Below are 19,065 nucleotides of genomic sequence, written 5' to 3'. Positions count from 1 at the left end.
GTGCTTCAAGGCATTTAAAAAAATGTAATTTTACTTGTTTGCATATACATCATTACATTTTATGTTTTAGTGAGTTTATCTACTTGTTTTTATTGTACAGATTTGTATACCTCCCTTCCTCAAGAGCACTCAGGGTGGGATCCAGGCCCCTTTGCTTGTTTATCCTCCCAACAACCCTGTGAAGTAGGCCAGGCAGACAGGCAATTGGGTAGGTTCAAGGGCCAAGTTCAAGGCTTCTGTGTTGATATACAAAGCCATGAACGACTTGGGTCCAGGATATCTTAAGGAACACCTGAGCCCTTACATCCCAGCCAGCTCACTGAAATCATCCAGTGAAGCGCTTTTAATTGTCCCCTATGTTACACCTCTGAACTCCGCTTCATGATAACCCTATTCACAGGGTCACCATAAGTTGGAATCGACTTGGGCAAGCCATTTTTCCATGTTACAGAAGCCTAACTGGCCTCAATCACAAATTGAGCATTTGGTGTCGCTGGTCCCATGCTGTGGAACAGTCTTCTGGCAGAGAAGGCAGCCTTACTTTTGACTTTCAAGGGTTTCTTGAAGACTTTTTTTTGTGCCGAAAAGCCTATGTAGCTGTTGGAAATGTCTCCTGCGTAGCCAGTCATTTTAATAACTCTGCATTTTTTTAATGTTGCTGTACACCACCCTGATGTTTTGTAAGAGGGCAGTACATAAATACTTTTGTAAACAAATTGCAACTCAGTAGTTCCTGCACTGACACTGAAGCAAAACACTTTCAGCTCTATTCATACATACATACAACTTTATTACGGTCATAGACCCAAACAGTTTGTAAACAAATTTACCGTGAATATATAATTGTGTTCATTTAAAATAATTACGGGGATATAAACAATACCGTAGAATGAAAATACAGATAGGCCAAGCTGTAAAGATTTACATATATATGGACACCTTCATTTCTTGGCTTGTTGTAAATAAAAATTAAAATAATTAATGAAATCAGCAATACATATTGTGAACTTGATCTTTCTGTAGCGATTGAGCTACAAAAAGAAATTTAGCAACTGATTCTGTTAAAATTTTGTCTGTATCAGATAGAAGAAAATAAACTATTCTTTCTGGAGAACTATCTGAAAGACTAGAAATAAAAGGTAAAATAAATTTGGCTCTTAGATTATTGTATATCTCACAGTTTAGTAAAACGTGTTCTAGAGTTTCTGGTATATTCAGATTACATATGCACTGACGGCTTTCTACGGGAATACCTTGATAGCGACCTGTTAGAAGAGCAGATGGTAAACAATTAAATCTTGCTCGAGAGAACAAGAATCTATAGTGTGTAAAAGTTAGCTCTTCCAAATATTTTGCTGGGGATGGGAAGCAAAAGTTCAATTTAAAATGAAGTGGAGAGCACGATGTTTGTGCCTTGGAGATTAGATATTGGTAGTCTAAATCTTTAATTCGTTGAATTATTACCGATTTAGCCAGGGCAAAGTCCCATGATGATAGAATTTCAAGGGATAAATCCAGATAATTTAGTTTTTCGCTAAAGGACTTTGTCCAAGAGCTGACAAAAGGGTCTTTCCAAATTAGGTGTGAGAATCCTGAAGGAGGTTCAGAATAGGCTGTCTTGAGCCAAAAGGTGAAAGCCTGGATCCAAGCTGTGCATTCAATTGATGAAATTCCTGCCTCTAATCGAAGACCAGCTGGAGAGGCACATTTTGGGAGACCGAAAATGGACCGAAGGAACCCTGAGAGCACTGGTTCTATTTTTTTATTAAAATCTATAATCCAGATTGGGATGCCATATAATAGTTGCGGCACAATTTTTATTTTAAAGATTTTTAAAGCTGCAGGAATGAAACTGCCACCTTTGGTAAAGAAAAATCTAATGGTTGCTCTGCTAATATTATGTGCAGCTTGCAGTGCGACCCGAATATGATGATTCCATGAAAGTGTAGAGCAAAATGTTATACCTAAATATTTATATTTGTTAACCTGCTCAAACACTCTGTCTTTTATTTTCCATGATATTTGCAATCGTTTTTTTGAGAAGACCATTAGCTTGGATTTATTATAGTTGATAATGAGGAATTTTTTTTCACAGTAGGATATAAAAATTCGGAGGAGGCGTTTGAGACCGATTTCTGAAAAGGACATCAGAACCGTGTCATCAGCATAGAGCAGCAGGGGACAGCACACCCCTGCAATATTAGGCGAGTGTAGATTTTCTTTGTGGCATTTATCATTTATCATTGCTATCTTTTCAGCACCTGGCAAAGATCTTTCTATTCACCACCACCACTGGACAACATTGCAGGGTTGTTGTGAACCGCTTTTAGTCTCACCTTACTCCCCACTTTCAGTCTCAACTTGACCTCCTACCTACAATATTCTTGGACTACATTGCGGGGATGTTGGAAGCCTACCACCCCGTACTTTGAGCCTCATCTCCCCCCCTTGCAATATTGATGCTGGACTACACTGCAGGGCTGTTGTAGGCCTTTTAAAGCCTCTGCCTGACTCCTCCCCTATACACCTGCAATACTAATACTGGACTGTATTGCAGGGCTGTTGTAAATGCCTTTCAGCCTCAGCCTGATTCCTCATAACCTAATTAATGAATTTATTTCGGTCATAGACCAGCCAACTCATAATCTATACTAATATTAACATTTATTTATTTATTAAATTCATATCCTGCCCTTCCTCCCAGAAGGAGCACAGGGCGGCAAACAACTCTAAACATATTAAAACAAAACATCTTTAAAAAACATAATATAACAAAACATTGGACCTATACTATAAGCCATTCACTCCTAGCCTCATCCCCCCCCCATTTGCAATGGGACTTACTCTCTTTAGTACTATTACTCCCCTTAGAAAGTTGCAGAGACGTCAGCAGCCTTTAAAAAAAAGTTCTCCAAGTCGAGCCCGGAAATCGCTTACACACACACGCACACGCACGCACGCACGCACGCTCCTCCTCCTCTTTTCCTTTATCTGTCCACGCTTTTTGCTGCCGCCCGCTTCCTCGCAGTGCATCCTGGGAATCGTAGTTGGCCCTCCGAGGCCAGCGACCCAAAGCGGGCAGCCCATTGGCCGGCGGGAAAGGAAGAAGGCAGGGAAGAGAGGCACGCGTGCGCAGTTGAGGGCAGCCAATGTGTGCTGGTGGGAGTTGAAGATGAAAGGGGATTAAAGAAAGGAGCTGGAGGGGTAGGAAAAGTGGGGCATGTCCATGCTGAAGCTTCAGGGAGCGCTGCTGCGAGGCACAGGTAGGTACTCCAAAAGGGGGGATGGGAATCAAGCAGCCCCCCCTAAAAAGTTGGGGAGAAGGGAGACTGAAGCTTTCTCCTCTCCTATAGAGGGAGGAGGGTCTTATCCCCTTGATGAGGGGCTGCAAGCTCATTCCCTCCCCTCCCCTCAAATGTGGAGAGGAATAAAGCCCTCCCCTGCTTTTAATTTAGGGAGGGGGCTGAACCCCCTCTTACAGTTGGGGGTGAGGGGCATCTCCTCCCTTCCCCTAAATCCAGCCCTCCCTATAAGCCCTGGAGGAGAGCACTTCCCTCCCCTTCCCTCTTGAAATTGAAGGGGGGGGAATTGTCCTTGTCGCTTAAAGCGGGGATTGAATCTCACCTGTATGCTCCCTACATGTGCCCCACCATGCCTCACATACATACAATGCCAGTTGTAGGGCAGGTAAAGCCGTGCTTGGGCCAAAGGAAGTTTGGAGACGCCGCCAACCAGCTGATTTGGGGGGCTTGCATGTCTTGGTGTGCTAATTGTGTGGTGGTGAAGATGCGACGAAAGCAACGACAACAGAAAATTTATGTAACTTTAAAGTTGACAACGAGGGCATTGAACTTGACAAGGATTATCAATATGTTGGCACAGTCATTAACCAAAATGGAGGCAATAGTCAAGAAATCAGAAGAAGGCTAGGACTGACGAGGGAAGTTATGAGAGAACTAGAAAAGGGCCTCAAATGCAAAGATGTATCACTGAACACTAAAGTTAGGATCATTCAGACCGTGGTTTCCGATCACTGTGTATGGATGTGAAAGTTGGACAGTGAAAAAGGCAGATGAGAGAAAAATCAACTCATTTGATATGTGGTGCTGGAGGAGAGCTTTGTGCATACCATGGACTGCAAAAAAGACAAATAATTGGGTGTTAGAACAAATTAAACCAGAACTGTCACTAGAAGGTAAAATGATGAAACTGAGGTTATCTTACTTTGGACACATCATGAGAAGACTCACTAGAAAGATCATAATGCTGGGAAAAACAGAAGGGAGTAGAAAAAGAGGAAGGCCAAACAAGAGATAGATTGATTCCATAAAGGAAGCCACAGACCCGAATTTCCAAGATCTGAACAGGGTCGTTCATGACAGATGCTATTGGAGGTCACTGATTCATAGGGTCTCCATAAATAGAAATCAACTTGAAGGCATATAAAAACAGTGAAAATGCTAAGATCATTTTCTCCCCACTAGGGTCTTTCCCTCCCTTTAACACTCCTTTCTGTTGCCTTTCAGAGAGCTTTTGGTTCGGGGTAAGGAGTTACTCTTCAGCTAGGGCGAAAGAGGAAGCCAGGAAAAAATGGGCATGTGAGCAAGTGGAACTCTTGGAAGGTAGGCTTACAAACACCACAAGGGCTCTATTTCACCAAAGCCACGTAAAGGAAGCCGCAGACCTGAACTTACAAGATCTGAACAGGGTGGTTCATGACAGATGCTGTTGGAGGTCACTGATTCATAGGGTCGCCATAAGTCGTAATCGACTTGAAGGCACATAACAACAAAATATTCACACCCTACATTTATTCCAGTTTAAACAGTCATGGCTTCCCCCAAAGAATCCTGGGAAGGGTAGTTTGTGAAGGGTGCTGAGAGCTGTTGGGAGACCACCTATTTTTCTCACACAGCTACAAAACATCATAAAAACAATTCCAACACAGATCCAGGCTGGGATAAGAAGAGCCAGTTGTGCTTTAGATTCTTGGACTAGGACCTGGGAGACCCGGGTTTGAATCCCCACTAAGCCAAGAAGCTCACTGGGTGACCTCCGGCCAGTCACTGTCTCTCAGCCTAACCTACCTTACAGGGTGCTTGTGAGGATAAAATGGAGAGGGGGAGAGTCCATGTACACCACTTTGAGCTCCTTGGAGGAAGGTAGGATATATATGAAATAAATAAATGGTGTCTACTGAAAAGGTTTGTTGAAAGAGGACGGTTTTCAGTAGTCGCTGAACAGACAACAGAGATGGCGCCTGTCGGAGGAAACTCCAAAGGGTCGATGCCACCACATTAAAGGTCCTCTTCCTATCTTGCGTAGAACAGACCTCCTGATGAGATGGTATCTGCAGGAGGCCCTCACCTGCACAGCGTAGTGATTGGCTGAATATATGAAAAGTGAGACCATCTTATTTAAGCAGATGTGCTGCAATATCTTCCAGTTCACCACTTTTGTTTTCTTCCTACAGTGTTGGAGGCGAGAGTCAAGCAACTGCAGGCTGACAATGTGTCGGAAGTGGCGATCGACGAGGCCCACCTGCCTCTGTCGAGGAAGAGCAGCTTTGTTCAGCTTGCCCCGCGGAAAGCAGCCGCTCTGAGCCCAGCTCGGAATGAGCACGCTTCCCAGCGTGAAGACAGAGTCACTTCTCAACCCAGTCGCTGGACTGAGAAGCTGAACAAGGAGAAGTCGCTCAAACACAAGCACATACTGAGCTTAGAGACCAAACTGTTGGCTGTCAAAGTGGGCCCCAGGACTAAGGTTCTGTCGCCACAGAGAGGAGGTTTGTTGGACGAGAGAGAAGCGCAGAGAACAGCCACTGCGGAGAGCCGTACAGAATCCAGGGGGCGACCCCCAAAATCTCAACCCGCCAACGAAACCAAAGGCTGCTTGGATGACACCAAGGCGACCGCAGTCCGAGGCACTTCCGGTGCGGAGTCCTTGGTTCGTTCCAGGAGCCAGAAGAGTGCCCCTGAGAAATTGCGAGTGCCCATCCCTATCTGGGGCGAATCCGAGAGGAAGCTGTCTCTGTCTCTGGTGAAGGAAGACAGGATTCAACACGGGGATATCCAGCTCAGCATTTTGTCCTATCTGGACACTTGCCTGTTTTTGCACCAGCTCGAGAGAGCTCATCACTGCCTGCAGTCCTATCACCGTTCCCACATCCAGAGGAAACTGCTCGATGTCCGGATGTACAATCTTGTCATGCATGGCTATGCCAAGAAGGTAATGCGCTTTGCTTTCCGCTGGGGGGTAGGGGAAGATCTTTTAGCCTTGCTTTGCGAGGTACACTAGGCTGAGAAGGAAGGACTTGTGCTCATTCCCGACAGATGGATTCGAATCCAGCACTCCTCGAACCAATATTGCCACCAGTGCTAAGTGGTGCTAATTATGAGCTAAGTCCCAAACTGTGTAAGAATCTGGTTTTCTAAGATTTGTGATTTCCCCCTCCCCTGCCAAAATGTGGTCTGGGTGAAAAAAACAGAAAAATGGAGGGGGCTTTTTTCTCTGCTCCCCCCCTAAAAAACCTTTCTTGGTGTTTTTGTTTTTTTTGGAAAATTGGGGTGGGAACAGGGGGATTCCCCGCTTAATTTTTGTTTTGTTTCTTCCTGGGCCCTCACATCTACGCTCCTTTCTCCCCAAAAAACAAATTCTTACATGAGCATGTCAGTTGGTAGACTGGGACTGAAAGCCTGATTTTATTCACGAGTCCTTCCCCCCCCGCCTCCCCAGGGTTGCTTGAATCGGGTCGGCCACCTCTTCTACCTGATTGGAGAAGCTGGGCTGAAGCCCAATCTGGACTCTTACGCCACGGCGTTGAGCTGCATGGGCCGATCTAGGGTCAAGTGGAATGTCATCACCAGGTACCTACTTTCTTTGTAAATCATTGTCCAACAATTAAACAGAGAAGGATCCACACAACGGATGCTCTCTCTTTGAGGGAATATCAGTACTCTCTCTGCAGGGATGTACGCTATTCATATCTGTAGCCCAAAGGGCGATTTTGTACTGGTGAAATCCTTGATATTTGCAGATGTTCAATTACGTTCCTGTAGTATAGGGGCTAGCAGCAAGAGAGCAGAAATGGATTTTGCGAAGCCTTGTGGTAGCTAAAATCGTATACTTTGAGTATGGAAGGATAAATACCCACTTTCTTATTACACAATGGACGGAGAACCTTACTGCCTTGGCTACATTTGAACCTATTTCATATAGACGTCAATTTTAAGTGGATACCTCTTTGGACATCTGGTGGGCTTATATTAAACTTACATGCTAAACTCAAGGTGCAACTGCTGATGGTGTTTCAATCCTTAATGTAAAATGACAGTGAAATATTGTTGTTATTAGCAGTATATATATAGTATTTGCTGGCCTGGGCTCCTGCTGGGAGGAAGGGCGGGATATAAATCAAACAATTAGTCAATAAATATTTCTTTTTCCTTTTCTGTATCGTTGATATTTTTTATTTTATTTCATTGTTTTTACTTTGCTTTCTTTCCCCTCCCCTTCATTGTTAAATTTGCAAATAAAACATTAATTTTTAACAAATGGCTATGTGAAACCTCCAGATGTAGGGGCAGCCTGCCTCTGAATACCAATTGGGGGGGGAAGGGAAAGGAACAAACAGCTGGAGAAGGCTGGTCCCTGTGCACCCTCCCTGTCAGCTTCCCAGAGGCTGGACTAGAAGGGTCTTTGGGCTGAGCCAGTATGGCTTTTTTTTAAAATGAAGGTCATAAAACAGAACCTCCTGGCTCAAAGGCAGTCTACTTGAGACTATTAGCTGCTGGGCACTTGGAGCGTGGGAGTGGGCTGTTATCTCCGTGCCTTTTTTCCAGACTTTATTTATTTATGTATGTAATGATGACCCTTTCATAAGAATATATCAAGGTGTTGTATCGTAGGATCATAGAGTTGGAAGGGGCCTATAAGGCCATTGAGTCCAACCCCCTGCTGAATGCAGGAATCCAAATTCAAGCACACCCAACAGGTGGGTATATAAATATTATACCATGTATAAAAAAAATCAAATCAGTAAAAGCAACTGTGACAACATCAGTCGAACATCAGTAAATACAGGCTGGTTAAAAAGAAAAAAAAATTCAAATCACAAAGGCCTGTGTAAACACAATGGTTTTTGAAAGACATCTTTTGAACCCCCACTGGCAGGGGAGTTCCACAGGGTACAGCCCTGCTGAAGGAAAATTGTATATTTGTTTTAATGTTTTTGATTGCTGTAAACTGCCCACAGAGCTTCGGCTATGGGGTGGCATACAAGTGCAATAAATAAATAAATAAAATAAAATAAATAACCTCAGGGGCTGTGTGGGGCACCATCAAAAATGCCCCATTGGAAAATCAGCTTCCTAAAGGCATCTGGTCGGCCATTGTTGAGAACAGGATGCTGGACTAGATGGCCTCCCTTTGGCCCAATCCAGCTGCTGTAGGGCTTTTCTGACATCCTTGGCTGTCTGGTGGTTGTGATGTGGCCCCGATCATCCCCCGTTCCCCACACCACCACCCAACCTTTGATCAAGCCCCTTCTTCAGGGCTGGTCATCGACCGTAATAATAATGGATTGATTGAAACCCCTTCTATCATTCCCCCTCCCCCAGATGCCTTCAGCAGCTGAAGGAAGATGGCTTCCGAGAGGAGGATCTCTTCGGGGAATCCATGATGTATGAGGGAGATGAAGAGGAAATGGTGCTGAGCGCCATACAGAGGGTTGTCCCAGCCTTCCAGCGCCCGCCTCGTTGCCCAGCCAAAACGTGTACAGTTCCCCTGCTCCGGGACTACTATGCAAAAGTAAGCGGGGACTGCCGGAGCGGGCCTTTGGCCCCTGGGGGCCGTGGGGGAGGGCTGCATTTCAGCAGTAGAGCGCCTGCTTTGCATGTAGAAGGTCTGGGGTTCGATCCCCGGTAGCATCTCCAGGTACGGCTGGGAAAGTCTCCAGCCAGTCTGGATAATACGGACTTAAACCACTTAGACCAGTGGGCATAAATAAGGCAGCTTCCTATTTAAACCAGCCCTTGATTCGGAAGCATGAGGACTAGAATCCTTTTTTCTTTTTTTTAAGGAGAAGACAGCTCAGTGGCAGAGCACCTGCTTTGCATGCAGAAGGTCTCAGGTTCAATCTCTGGCAGCATCTCCAGGTACCTGAAACCCTGGAGATGCTGCCAGTCAGTGTAGACTAGATGGACTAGCTAGATGGACCAGGGCACAAGGGTGCTGCTTTGACGTGTGGAAACCGCTTGAACTCTTGTTGTTCCCCCTTTAAACGTTGCATGATGGCTACACCTCTCCCCTTTCCTTGTCCCAGGGGAAGCCCGTCTCTTACCCCAAGCTGGACTTCACGGCGCAACAGCTGCGGGAACAGTTCCAGCAACAGCTGGCCTTGGAGGCATCAGACGCGATCACCATCGACTCGGTGGAAGTGACCAAGCCCTTGACGGCACAAACAATCAACGCGGTAAAGAGACGAAACAATGCAAAAGCGCTACGCGTTTCAACAGGGAAAGAGGCGGAGGGTGGGGGATGCCCTTATTCATCCCCTTGGCTGCGGGAGGCTCTGCCCATTTCTGGCTAAACCTGCGGTGAGGGAAGTCGCCACAGTCTCCAAAGGGGAAAAGGCCCAGGAGTGTTAGGATAGGCTGCGCCGCACGCTGCTGGCGAGGGGAACGAGGAGATCTAGCACCTTGTCAAGTCGTACTGCCTAGTGAACTGAAACAGGTGCATAAAACCTGTTTCTTTTCCTTACCCTCGTCGCCATTCTTCATTGCCGTGCTTTCCCTTTATTCTTTTCAGCCCCTGCTAAAAACTTGGTTGGTTTAGGCAAGCCTATCCAGACACGTAGACGTTGATGCGTTTTAGTCTTTTTCGTCTGTTGCTGTTTGAATTGTTTTAGAAAGGTTTTTAATGACTCATTATTAACTGTTTCATCAATCATTTTAATTATTTTTTGTAAACAGTTTAGAGGTTTTTTTTTTTTACAATCAAATATTATATATATACATACACATTTTGTTTAATAAATAAAATAAAACTTCTCATCCTTAGCATTTTGTACAGAGCAGCCTTTGCCAAGCTGCCGTGCTGGTTGGGGCTGATGGGAGGTTGTAGTCCAAAACACCTTGAAGACACCTGCATGGCAAAGGGCGTGCTATTGTTGTGACCTGAGGGGCAGGTTGCCTTATATCCGTGTTCTGCAGTGAATATGCAGTAGCTAATTAGTGGCTGGGTGGTTAATTATCCGCGTTTATGATAATAATTTTTCTTCTTGTACAGCGGAAAACTCTCTCCATGCTGCGTTCTCGCTGGCGGGAGTCTCTCGTTCAAAGCCTGCGGGAGTCAAAGCTCCATTTAGATCAGAGGAAATCAGGACCCCTCAGCCTATATCCCTTCCTCTGCGTGCTGAAGGATAATGAATATGTGGACATTGTACTGCGGGTAAGATATTTAAATGCGTTCGCAGGGAATGCCAAGCCAAATGGTGGCGCACCTTCTCCTGTCCTGCACTTGACTGAGCTATGGTCTGGTTAATTACTATTATTTATTATTTACTGAATTTATATCAGGCCAGGGCAGCAAACACATCAACACAACCATTTACCAACCACAACAAAAGCGTTCTAAATAAATAAATTATTCTAAAAAATAAAACCAGTTACAGTTAAAAACATTCTAAGAAACAGTTACAGTTAAAAACATTATTAGAAAAACACACAATTACAAACGTTCTAAAACACAGCTGCAGTTAAAAACGTTCTTTCACCTACTGATCTCCGGCTTGCCCGAGTTAAACAGGAATGTTTTCAATTTCCTTTCAAAACCTAATAGTGACAGAGAGAGATGCACCTCACTGGGGAGGGCATTTAGTGGGTTGCCTGAACCTGGGCTTGTGGTTTAGCTTTCTCGAGAGCCATAAACAGGGGACAGACAAGATCAGAGTATCTTTGCAAAACAGAAAACTAGGCTTTGACCCAGAAGTATTTCTGACTGAGCTGAGTACAACCAGTGAGTTGCCTGGAGATGGGCCAGTATGTTATACCCTAGAGCAGCCTTTCCCAACCAGTGTGCCTCCAGATGTTGTTGGACCACAACTCCCATCTTTCCTGACCACTGGCAGTGCTGGCTGAGGCTGATGGGAGTTGTGGTCCAACAACATCTGGAGGCACACTGGTTGGGAAAGGCTGCCCTAGAGGGCAATAGGTGCCTTTTTCTTCCTCCACTCTGTAACCTCAAGTGGCCCATCTCAAGGGGGCGACAGTTCATAGATTTAAGAAGCTCCCAGTTCAAATACTGACAGTCATTTCTTGAATTTGTGCTTTGCCATCAGCTGAAAACTAATGGGTTGCATTCAGCTGAGCCCCACGTAGAGTAGATCCATTGAAATTAATAAACCCAAGTTAGTCAAGTCTAACTTCAGTGGCTCTACTCTGAGTAGGACTAGCATTGAATACCACCCAGTAATGACAGCAATAAGTTATTTCACCGAAGCCCCCAAATTCAAACTTCAGCTTCCAGATTTAAAAATTGACAGCTGGATTCTGATCTGTCGCTGTGATCTCCACTCATGGTCAGCCTTTAAATCATCCTGCGGGAGGCCCCGATCTGTCCCTGCTTTTCTTGTGTTGGTTTGGTTTCCTGTTTGAGAGCCTGTGTGGTGTTGTGGTTAAGGTGTTGGACTACGACCTGGGAGACCCGGGTTCGAATCCCCACACAGCCACGAAGCTCACTGGGTGACCTTGGGCCAGTCACTGCCTCTCAGCCTCCGGGGGAGGCAATGGTAAACCCCCTCTGAATACCGCTTACCATGAAAAACCTATTCGGGATCGACTTGAAGGCAGTCCATTTCCATTTTGTTGGTCCAACTGTTGGTCTCCTCAGATCTCCTCTTCCCCTCCCTTCTTTTTCCAGAGTATTTCCACCCTCCCTCCGCAAGGCGAGTCTCTTGTTGTCATAGCGAGGGAACTGGGCACCAAGATCTACAACAGATACATCCTTCAGAAAAAAAACAGGAGCGGTTTGGTTGAGAAAGTTCAGAGCCTGTACGAGAGTTATGCCCGACTGCTCGCTAAGGACACTCAGGTAACCGTTGCTGGCCTGCGTCAAAGAAGGCAGTTAGTATTCTTGCCCGCGGGTCTCATTCGCCCAAGTCTCCTGGGTCCCATTTTGAACTCCAGACTCCATCTTGGATGTGGGATTGACCTGGGGAGTTGCAAGCCGTTCCAGCTGAGCCTGGGATGTCATCATACAAATCATGCAACTGTTATGTATATAATGTTTATGGGGGAACAACAAGAGTTTAAGTGGTTTGCATGTGCTAACTGGGCGACCCTGGGAAAGAGGGACAATTGAACCGCTCTGAGAATTGTAGCTCTGTGAGGAGAATAGGGGTCACAAGAACACAAGAAGAGCCTGCTGGATCAGGCCAGTGGCCCATCTAGTCTAGCATCCTGTTCTCACAGTGGTCAGCCAGGTACCTGGGGGAAGCCTGCAAGCAGGACCTGAGTGCAAGAACACTCTCCCCTCCTGAGGCTTCCGGCAACTGGTTTTCAGAAGCATGCCGCCTCTGACTACGGTGGCAGAGCACAGCCATCACGTCTAGTAGCCATTGATAGCCCTGTCCTCCATGAATTTGTCTAATCTTCTTTTAAAGCCATCCAAGCTGGTGGCCATTACTGCATCTTGTGGGAGCAAATTCCATAGTTTAACTGTGCGCTGAGTAAAGGTCTCCTAATGACTCTTGGCAAACTACAATTCCCAGGATTCTTTGGAGGAAGCCATGACTGTTTAAGTGGTATTATATTGCTTTTGATGTTTAGGCCCGGTTTTGGCACCGAAACAGCCTTGGTCGCCCTGTACGATGACCTTTGTCGGGAGAGGGACAGGGGGAGTGTGACTCTGTTGATTCTCCTTGATCTCTCAGCTGCTTTTGATACCATCGACCATGGTATCCTTCTGGGAAGACTCACGGAGTTGGGAGTTGGGGGTACTGCTTGGCAGTGGCTCCGCTCCTACTTGGTGGGTCGCCACCAGAAGGTAGTGCTTGTGGAACATTGCTCGATACCCTGGACTCTCCATTGTGGAGTCCCGCAGGGATCGGTACTATCCCCCATGCTTTTCAACATCTACATGAAGCCACTGGGTGCGGTCATCAGGAGTTTTGGGCTGCGTTGTCATCAGTACGCTGATGACACGCGGCTCTATTTCTCCTTTTCATCCTCCTCAGGTGAGGCTGTTAACGTGCTAAACCGTTGCCTGACCGCGATAATGGACTGGATGGGAGCTAACAGACTGAAGCTCAATCCAGACAAGACTGAGATGCTGTTGGTGAGTGCCTTCTCTGCTCAGATGGTGGATGTTCATCCTGTTCTTGATGGGGTTACACTCCCCTTGAAGGAACAGGTTCGTAGCTTGGGAGTTCTTTTCGATCCTTCCCTGTCTCTTGAGGCCCAGGTGGCTTCGGTGGCACGGAATGCTTTTTACCATCTTCGATTGGTAGCCCAGCTACGTCCCTATCTGGACAGTGACGACCTCGCTTCAGTTGTTCATGCTCTGGTAACTTCTAGATTGGACTACTGCAACGCACTCTACGTGGGGCTGCCCTTGAAGACTGTTCGGAAACTACAGCTAGTCCAGAATGCAGCGGCCAGATTGTTGACGCGGACCAGAAGGTCCGCTCATATAACGCCTGTTCTGGCCCGTCTGCACTGGCTTCCTATTTGTTTCCGGGCTAGATTCAAAGTGCTGGTTTTGACCTATAAAGCCCTACATGGCATGGGACCGCAATACCTGGTGGAACGCCTCTCCCAATATGAAACTACCCGTACACTACGCTCAACATCTAAGGCCCTCCTCCGAGTACCATCCCATCGAGAGGCTCGGAGGGTGATGACTAGAACCAGGGCCTTTTCAGTAGTGGCCCCCGAACTGTGGAACAGTATTCCTGATGAGGTGCGCCTGGCGCCGACGCTACTATCTTTTCGGCGCCAGGTGAAAACCTTTTTATACTCCCAGGCATTTTAAAGTGTATTTTAAACAGCATTTCCGTATTTTGGATGTTGTTTGGTTCGTTATTGTTTGTTTGTTTTTTTATTTTATTATTATTTATTGTATTTATATATTGTGCTTGTTTTTATCTTTTTGTACACCGCCCAGAGAGCCTTCGGGCTTAGGGCGGTATATAAATTAAACTAAATAAAATAAATAAATAAATAGTGCAGATGGGGTCTCAGTCGGGGTTCCCAAACTCCCCCCCCAAGCACTTGAAAATTGCTTAGGGTCTTGGTAGAGTTGTAGCAATTGTAACACACTCTGCTAGGCGCTGTATGATTTTACATTTTATTTCTCATACGCTGCATTTTGTGGTGTCACAGTTTGAATCCTATAGAATTCCAACTGCAGTACAATATGAAGAATAAATGAAGCATTAAAAACAGAAGCCAGTATGAATCTTGTTGGATGCAAACGGATGAGTGATCTCCCTTCTTGAACCACAAATTCACAGACCACCAGAATGATGCTTGTGCGCAACCCTTTGGAAACCTCTGCACTAAGGATGGTGTTCAACGGTAGTCCTATTCAGAGTAGACCTGCTGAAGTTAGTGGACATGACTAATTTAGGTTCATTGATTTCAGCAGGTCTACTCTGAGCAGGACTTACCCGAATACACACCTATTTTTTTATTTAATTGGTTTTTTTAAAATTGCAATTTCATTAAGGGGGAAAAGAGAGGGAGAAAAGAACCCTGTCAGCTCACGTTAACAAAAAAATGTAAACATGAGAAGCAGTGTGGCATAATGGTTAGAGCATCAGACTGGGACCCGGGAGACCAGGGTTCACATCCCCAGTGGGCCATGAAGCTCACTGGGTGACCTTGGGGGCCAGTCACTATATCTCTCAGCCTAACCTACCTCACAGGGCTGTTATGAGGATAAAACTGGGAGGGGAAGAACCGTGTTTGGATGCCACCTTGAGCTCCTTGGAGGAAAGGTGGGATTTAAATGTAATCTTAAGAAAATGAACAAAATCTATATATCAATTTGGTTTACACATATAGATCAATATCTGCCATCCATATGTCGGAATGTTTATGCAAACAAGATGATGTTCATAGAAAGCATGCTCAAATGTAGCAAGAATGTTTAGGACATGCCACCATTGCATGATATTTGGCGGGCATTTGTCCGTCTAGGTTTGCAGTACAAATCTCTTAACAACCCACAGGGCACATAAAGTCCATTCTTGTTTCAGTGGGCAACTGAAGGAGTGGAACCGGTCCTCAGGGTTGTAACGCCAAACCTTTTTCCTCTTGCCCCCGCAGCCGGATAATTATCTGCCGCGCGAATACTGGGAGAAGCTGGCGGTGGAGAGCGGCTTCAGCTCTTCGCTGGCCAGCAAGGTTCCCGCCTGGCCCCACTCGGTGCTTGTGCAGTTAGGGTTGCACCTGGTGGAGCTGATGGTTCAGGCTCTCAAGATGGAGACCAACCTCCAGACCCCAGGAGTGGAGCCGAAACTCATCCCCGTCCTGTATCATGTGTACTCCTTTCGCAGCAAACAGCAGGTACGGGACAACAGTTTTACAGTTTGTTAAATAATTTACACCTACGGCCATACTATCCTGAACATGCCCAGCCGCGTCTGATCTCAGAAGCTAAGCAGGGTCAGGCCTGGTTAGTACTTGGATGGGAGACCGCCTGGGAAAACCGGGTGCCATAGGCTTAGAGGAAGGCAATGGTAAACCACCTCCGAATACCTCTTACCGTGAAAACCCTATGAATATATATCCAAAAAAGGTTCATAGGGTCGCCATAAGTTGTAATCGACTTGAAGGCCTATAACCAAATGAAAATGAATAATTTACAGCTTTGTTAAATGATTAAATGTATGATGTGGAATGACGGGGAATGTTGAGGTTTGCTGGACTGGAAATTGAAGACACAGGCTTGCAGCCAAGTTAGGCCTTTATTGGTGACGTACGCTCGGTCAGCCTCCCTCTGAGAGAATGGAGAACTGTACCATTGCACTGCATGCTTGGAGTTTTTATACATTTCAGGACAAAGACATTTGTATTTACCAATCAGGAGGTTACACATCAGCATTGCATTCTGTTCTAGTCGATTTGGCAATCTTCAGTACTTCACATACCAGTACATTTTCGCTACGAGCTCAGCGTTTCAGTTAATCCAATCCTTCCTATGTCTTGGAGAGTACAGGGATGTTCAGTGTCTGTTCAGTGTTATCTTATAGCGTTCAAGCTGTACCATTCAACCCGGCATCGTCAGGGAAGACAGCTCTGAAGAGAAACAGGTTCTGGCTGGCTATTAAACTATTATAAACCTTTATAGCTTTATGAAAGAAGATATTTTGCTTATTGTTTGTATATAAAGTATTCCCCATCAGAGTGTGGCCTAGGACCTTGGAGACCTGGATTAAAATCCCCACTCAGCCTTGAGCCAGCCAGTCACTCTCTTTCTCATCCTAAGCTACCTCGCAGGGCCACTGTGAGGATAACTGAGAGTGGGAAGAATCACGCCTGCCTCCCTCAGCTCCTGGAAAGAATGCCTGGGATATAAATAGAAATGCGTAATGAATAGACCCTTCCCTTCCTCCCCCCGCAGATAGGGTTCATTAGACCCCACCCCATCCTGACCAATCTCTTGCTGGAGGCTGCTGAGACCACGCTCACGTTCGATTCCTGTGTCATGCCCATGCTGTGCCCGCCGGTGCCGTGGGTCTCCCCCCACTTCGGGGCCTACATCTTCTCCTCCACCAAGCTGATGCGGTGCGTGGATGGGGCGCTACAGCACCAGCTCTTGCTGGAGAACTGCCCCCATGGCGACCTCTACCCCATCATGGACTCGTTGAACCAGCTGGGCAACTGCCCGTGGAAGGTCAACCAAGCCATCTTGGACATTGTCATCTCCATCTTCAACCACAAGGGCGATGAGAAGCTGGCCGTCCCGCCCCCGCCATCAGAGGCCCCCCAGCCGGCCAAGCACCTCCCTAGCGGGCAGCCCCTGGCCAAGTTGACGCTGAAGCGGGAGGTGGTACGTTGCCGCAAGAAGGCCCTGGAGATGTACAGCCTGCGGATGGACACCTTGTACAAGCTGTCCATTGCCAGGCACATGAAGGACCGGGTCTTCTGGTTCCCCCACAACATGGATTTCCGTGGGAGGACCTACCCTTGCCCACCGCACTTCAACCACCTGGGGAATGACCTCACGCGGGCCATCCTCCTCTTCGCCGAGGGGAAGCCCCTTGGGCCACACGGCCTCGACTGGCTCAAGATCCACCTCATCAACCTCACGGGGCTGAAGAAGAAGAACTCTCTGCGGGACAGGCTGGCCTACGCCAACGAGATCATGGCGGACATCTTGGATTCGGCCGACTATCCGCTGACGGTGGGTGAACGGCGAGGGGGCGAGGGTTGCCTCTTAACGCTGCTTTTTTGCTGTTAATTTTTTTAATTGCTTTGTAATATGTTCTTAAAATGTTTTTAGTCCTGGAAGACGTTTTTGAAAGCTTTTTTTTAAGAAACGTTTTTAAAGATGCTTTTGTTTTAATGTGTTTTAAAGTTTGTTTATAAGATGTTTTAACATTTTCAGTGCGTTTGCTTGCCGCCCTGGGCTCCTGCTGGCAGGAAGGGTGGGATAGATATATATATAAACAAACAAACATGGCAAGCCCAGGAGACAGAGGCTTGGAAACCTAAAGCGTGCGTGCGTGCTTGTGTGGCTAGACCCGCCTGTGCCACGGAATTGCACTTTCCAGGCAGGAGCGCTTAAGAAGTACCTGGGAAGGTGGGAGAAGGGGTGGGTGGGAGGGAAACAGTCTCAGTCAGGTGAATCGCCTCCCACAGATACAAGCTGCTCTGTTTCATCCTGCAGGGCCAGAAGTGGTGGACGAACAGCGACGAACCGTGGCAGACTCTGGCGTGTTGCATGGAGATCGCCAAGGCCATCAGGGCCCCTGAACCCGCTGCATACGTCTCCCATTTCCCCGTCCATCAGGTGTGTATGCGGGGGTGGGTGGAGCAGTGTACAAATGCAATCAATCAATAATAAACCTCTCCTGGTAGCCCACAGACCTGAACTTCCAAGATCTGAACAGGGCGGTTCACGACAGATGCTCTTGGAGGTCGCTGATTCATAGGGTCGCCGTAAGTCGTTAGTCGACTTGGAGGCACATGACAACAACTACTCCTGGTAGCATGTGGGCAGCTGGTGCAAATCACATGCGATCGACTGTCTGTTCCCATCATTTGATGGCTGAAGGAGACTGTCCCTGGCAGGCCGAAGATCACTGATGAAAGAATGTTTTCAAGGCCTGTGCTTTTAGAATGTTTTCAGAATGCTTTTCTTTTTTCTTGTGAAATTGTTGGGTATGTTTGCTCCTTTGGGAAGAAGGACGGGATATAAATTCTATTATTACTATTATTATTGTTAATAATAATAATAGTATTGGTACTACTATTACTAATAATAAATTAGTTCAGCCTCTGAATTTTGCCTGTACCAGGCTTGAAGGTAGCCCCACATTCAGAGCATTGCAATAATCCAGGATGGTTGAACTATTCACTCTCTGGTGCGGTTCAGCAACTTTGCTTTGATATACTTGGGAGGCCTTTGCATCCGTTTTTTTTAAAAAAACAGATTCTCCTTGTGGCTTTTCCTCCTCCCAGGATGGTTCTTGCAACGGGCTGCAACACTACGCGGCCCTCGGGCGCGACGTTATTGGCGCTGCCTCAGTGAACCTTGCACCGTGCGATGCCCCCCAGGACGTCTACAGTGAGGTGTCTCAGCAGGTGAGGAGCGAAGGGCCGAGCGGCTGGTGCCAAGACGCTTCCACACTTGAGTTGTCAGCGGCCCTCCGTGAGAGTGGCACCTTGGCGAAATGGCGCCTCTGTGTGCAGCAGCAGTCTACCTTGGTGTTCCATGGCTCTTGGGATGCACAGGGGAAAGGCTGTTTGCATGTGAGGGAAGGGCTGTAACCACTGCAAAAAGATTTTTGTTGCGCTCAGGTCCTACTTGGGGGCTTCCAATGGGGGGCATGTGGTT

At 46.7% G+C, this 19,065-nt stretch overlaps 1 protein-coding gene and 1 pseudogene across 1 annotated transcript in view; both read left to right on the top strand.

The window, feature by feature from the left end:
* Nucleotides 1–3,035: 3,035 nt before the first annotated feature.
* POLRMT (RNA polymerase mitochondrial) overlaps nt 3,036–19,065 on the top strand; it is a 29,455-nt gene continuing 13,425 nt past the window's right edge. Inside the window, exons 1-12 of the mRNA XM_061601113.1 lie at nt 3,036–3,263; nt 4,527–4,622; nt 5,474–6,228; nt 6,736–6,866; nt 8,619–8,808; nt 9,323–9,472; nt 10,288–10,449; nt 11,920–12,090; nt 15,330–15,569; nt 16,627–17,409; nt 17,896–18,018; nt 18,690–18,812. Of these exons, the coding sequence (XP_061457097.1) occupies nt 3,221–3,263; nt 4,527–4,622; nt 5,474–6,228; nt 6,736–6,866; nt 8,619–8,808; nt 9,323–9,472; nt 10,288–10,449; nt 11,920–12,090; nt 15,330–15,569; nt 16,627–17,409; nt 17,896–18,018; nt 18,690–18,812 (2,967 nt within the window). The 5' untranslated portion in view covers nt 3,036–3,220. The remainder of the gene's footprint in view (nt 3,264–4,526; nt 4,623–5,473; nt 6,229–6,735; nt 6,867–8,618; nt 8,809–9,322; nt 9,473–10,287; nt 10,450–11,919; nt 12,091–15,329; nt 15,570–16,626; nt 17,410–17,895; nt 18,019–18,689; nt 18,813–19,065) is intronic.
* On the top strand, nt 15,609–15,727 carry LOC133373037 (5S ribosomal RNA; annotated as a pseudogene).

Source organism: Rhineura floridana, chromosome 18 (genome assembly GCF_030035675.1).
Source record: "Rhineura floridana isolate rRhiFlo1 chromosome 18, rRhiFlo1.hap2, whole genome shotgun sequence".
Classification (NCBI taxonomy): domain Eukaryota; kingdom Metazoa; phylum Chordata; class Lepidosauria; order Squamata; family Rhineuridae; genus Rhineura; species Rhineura floridana.
The sequence above is the reverse complement of the archived record's forward strand: the minus strand, read 5'-3'. Positions and strand labels throughout refer to the sequence as shown.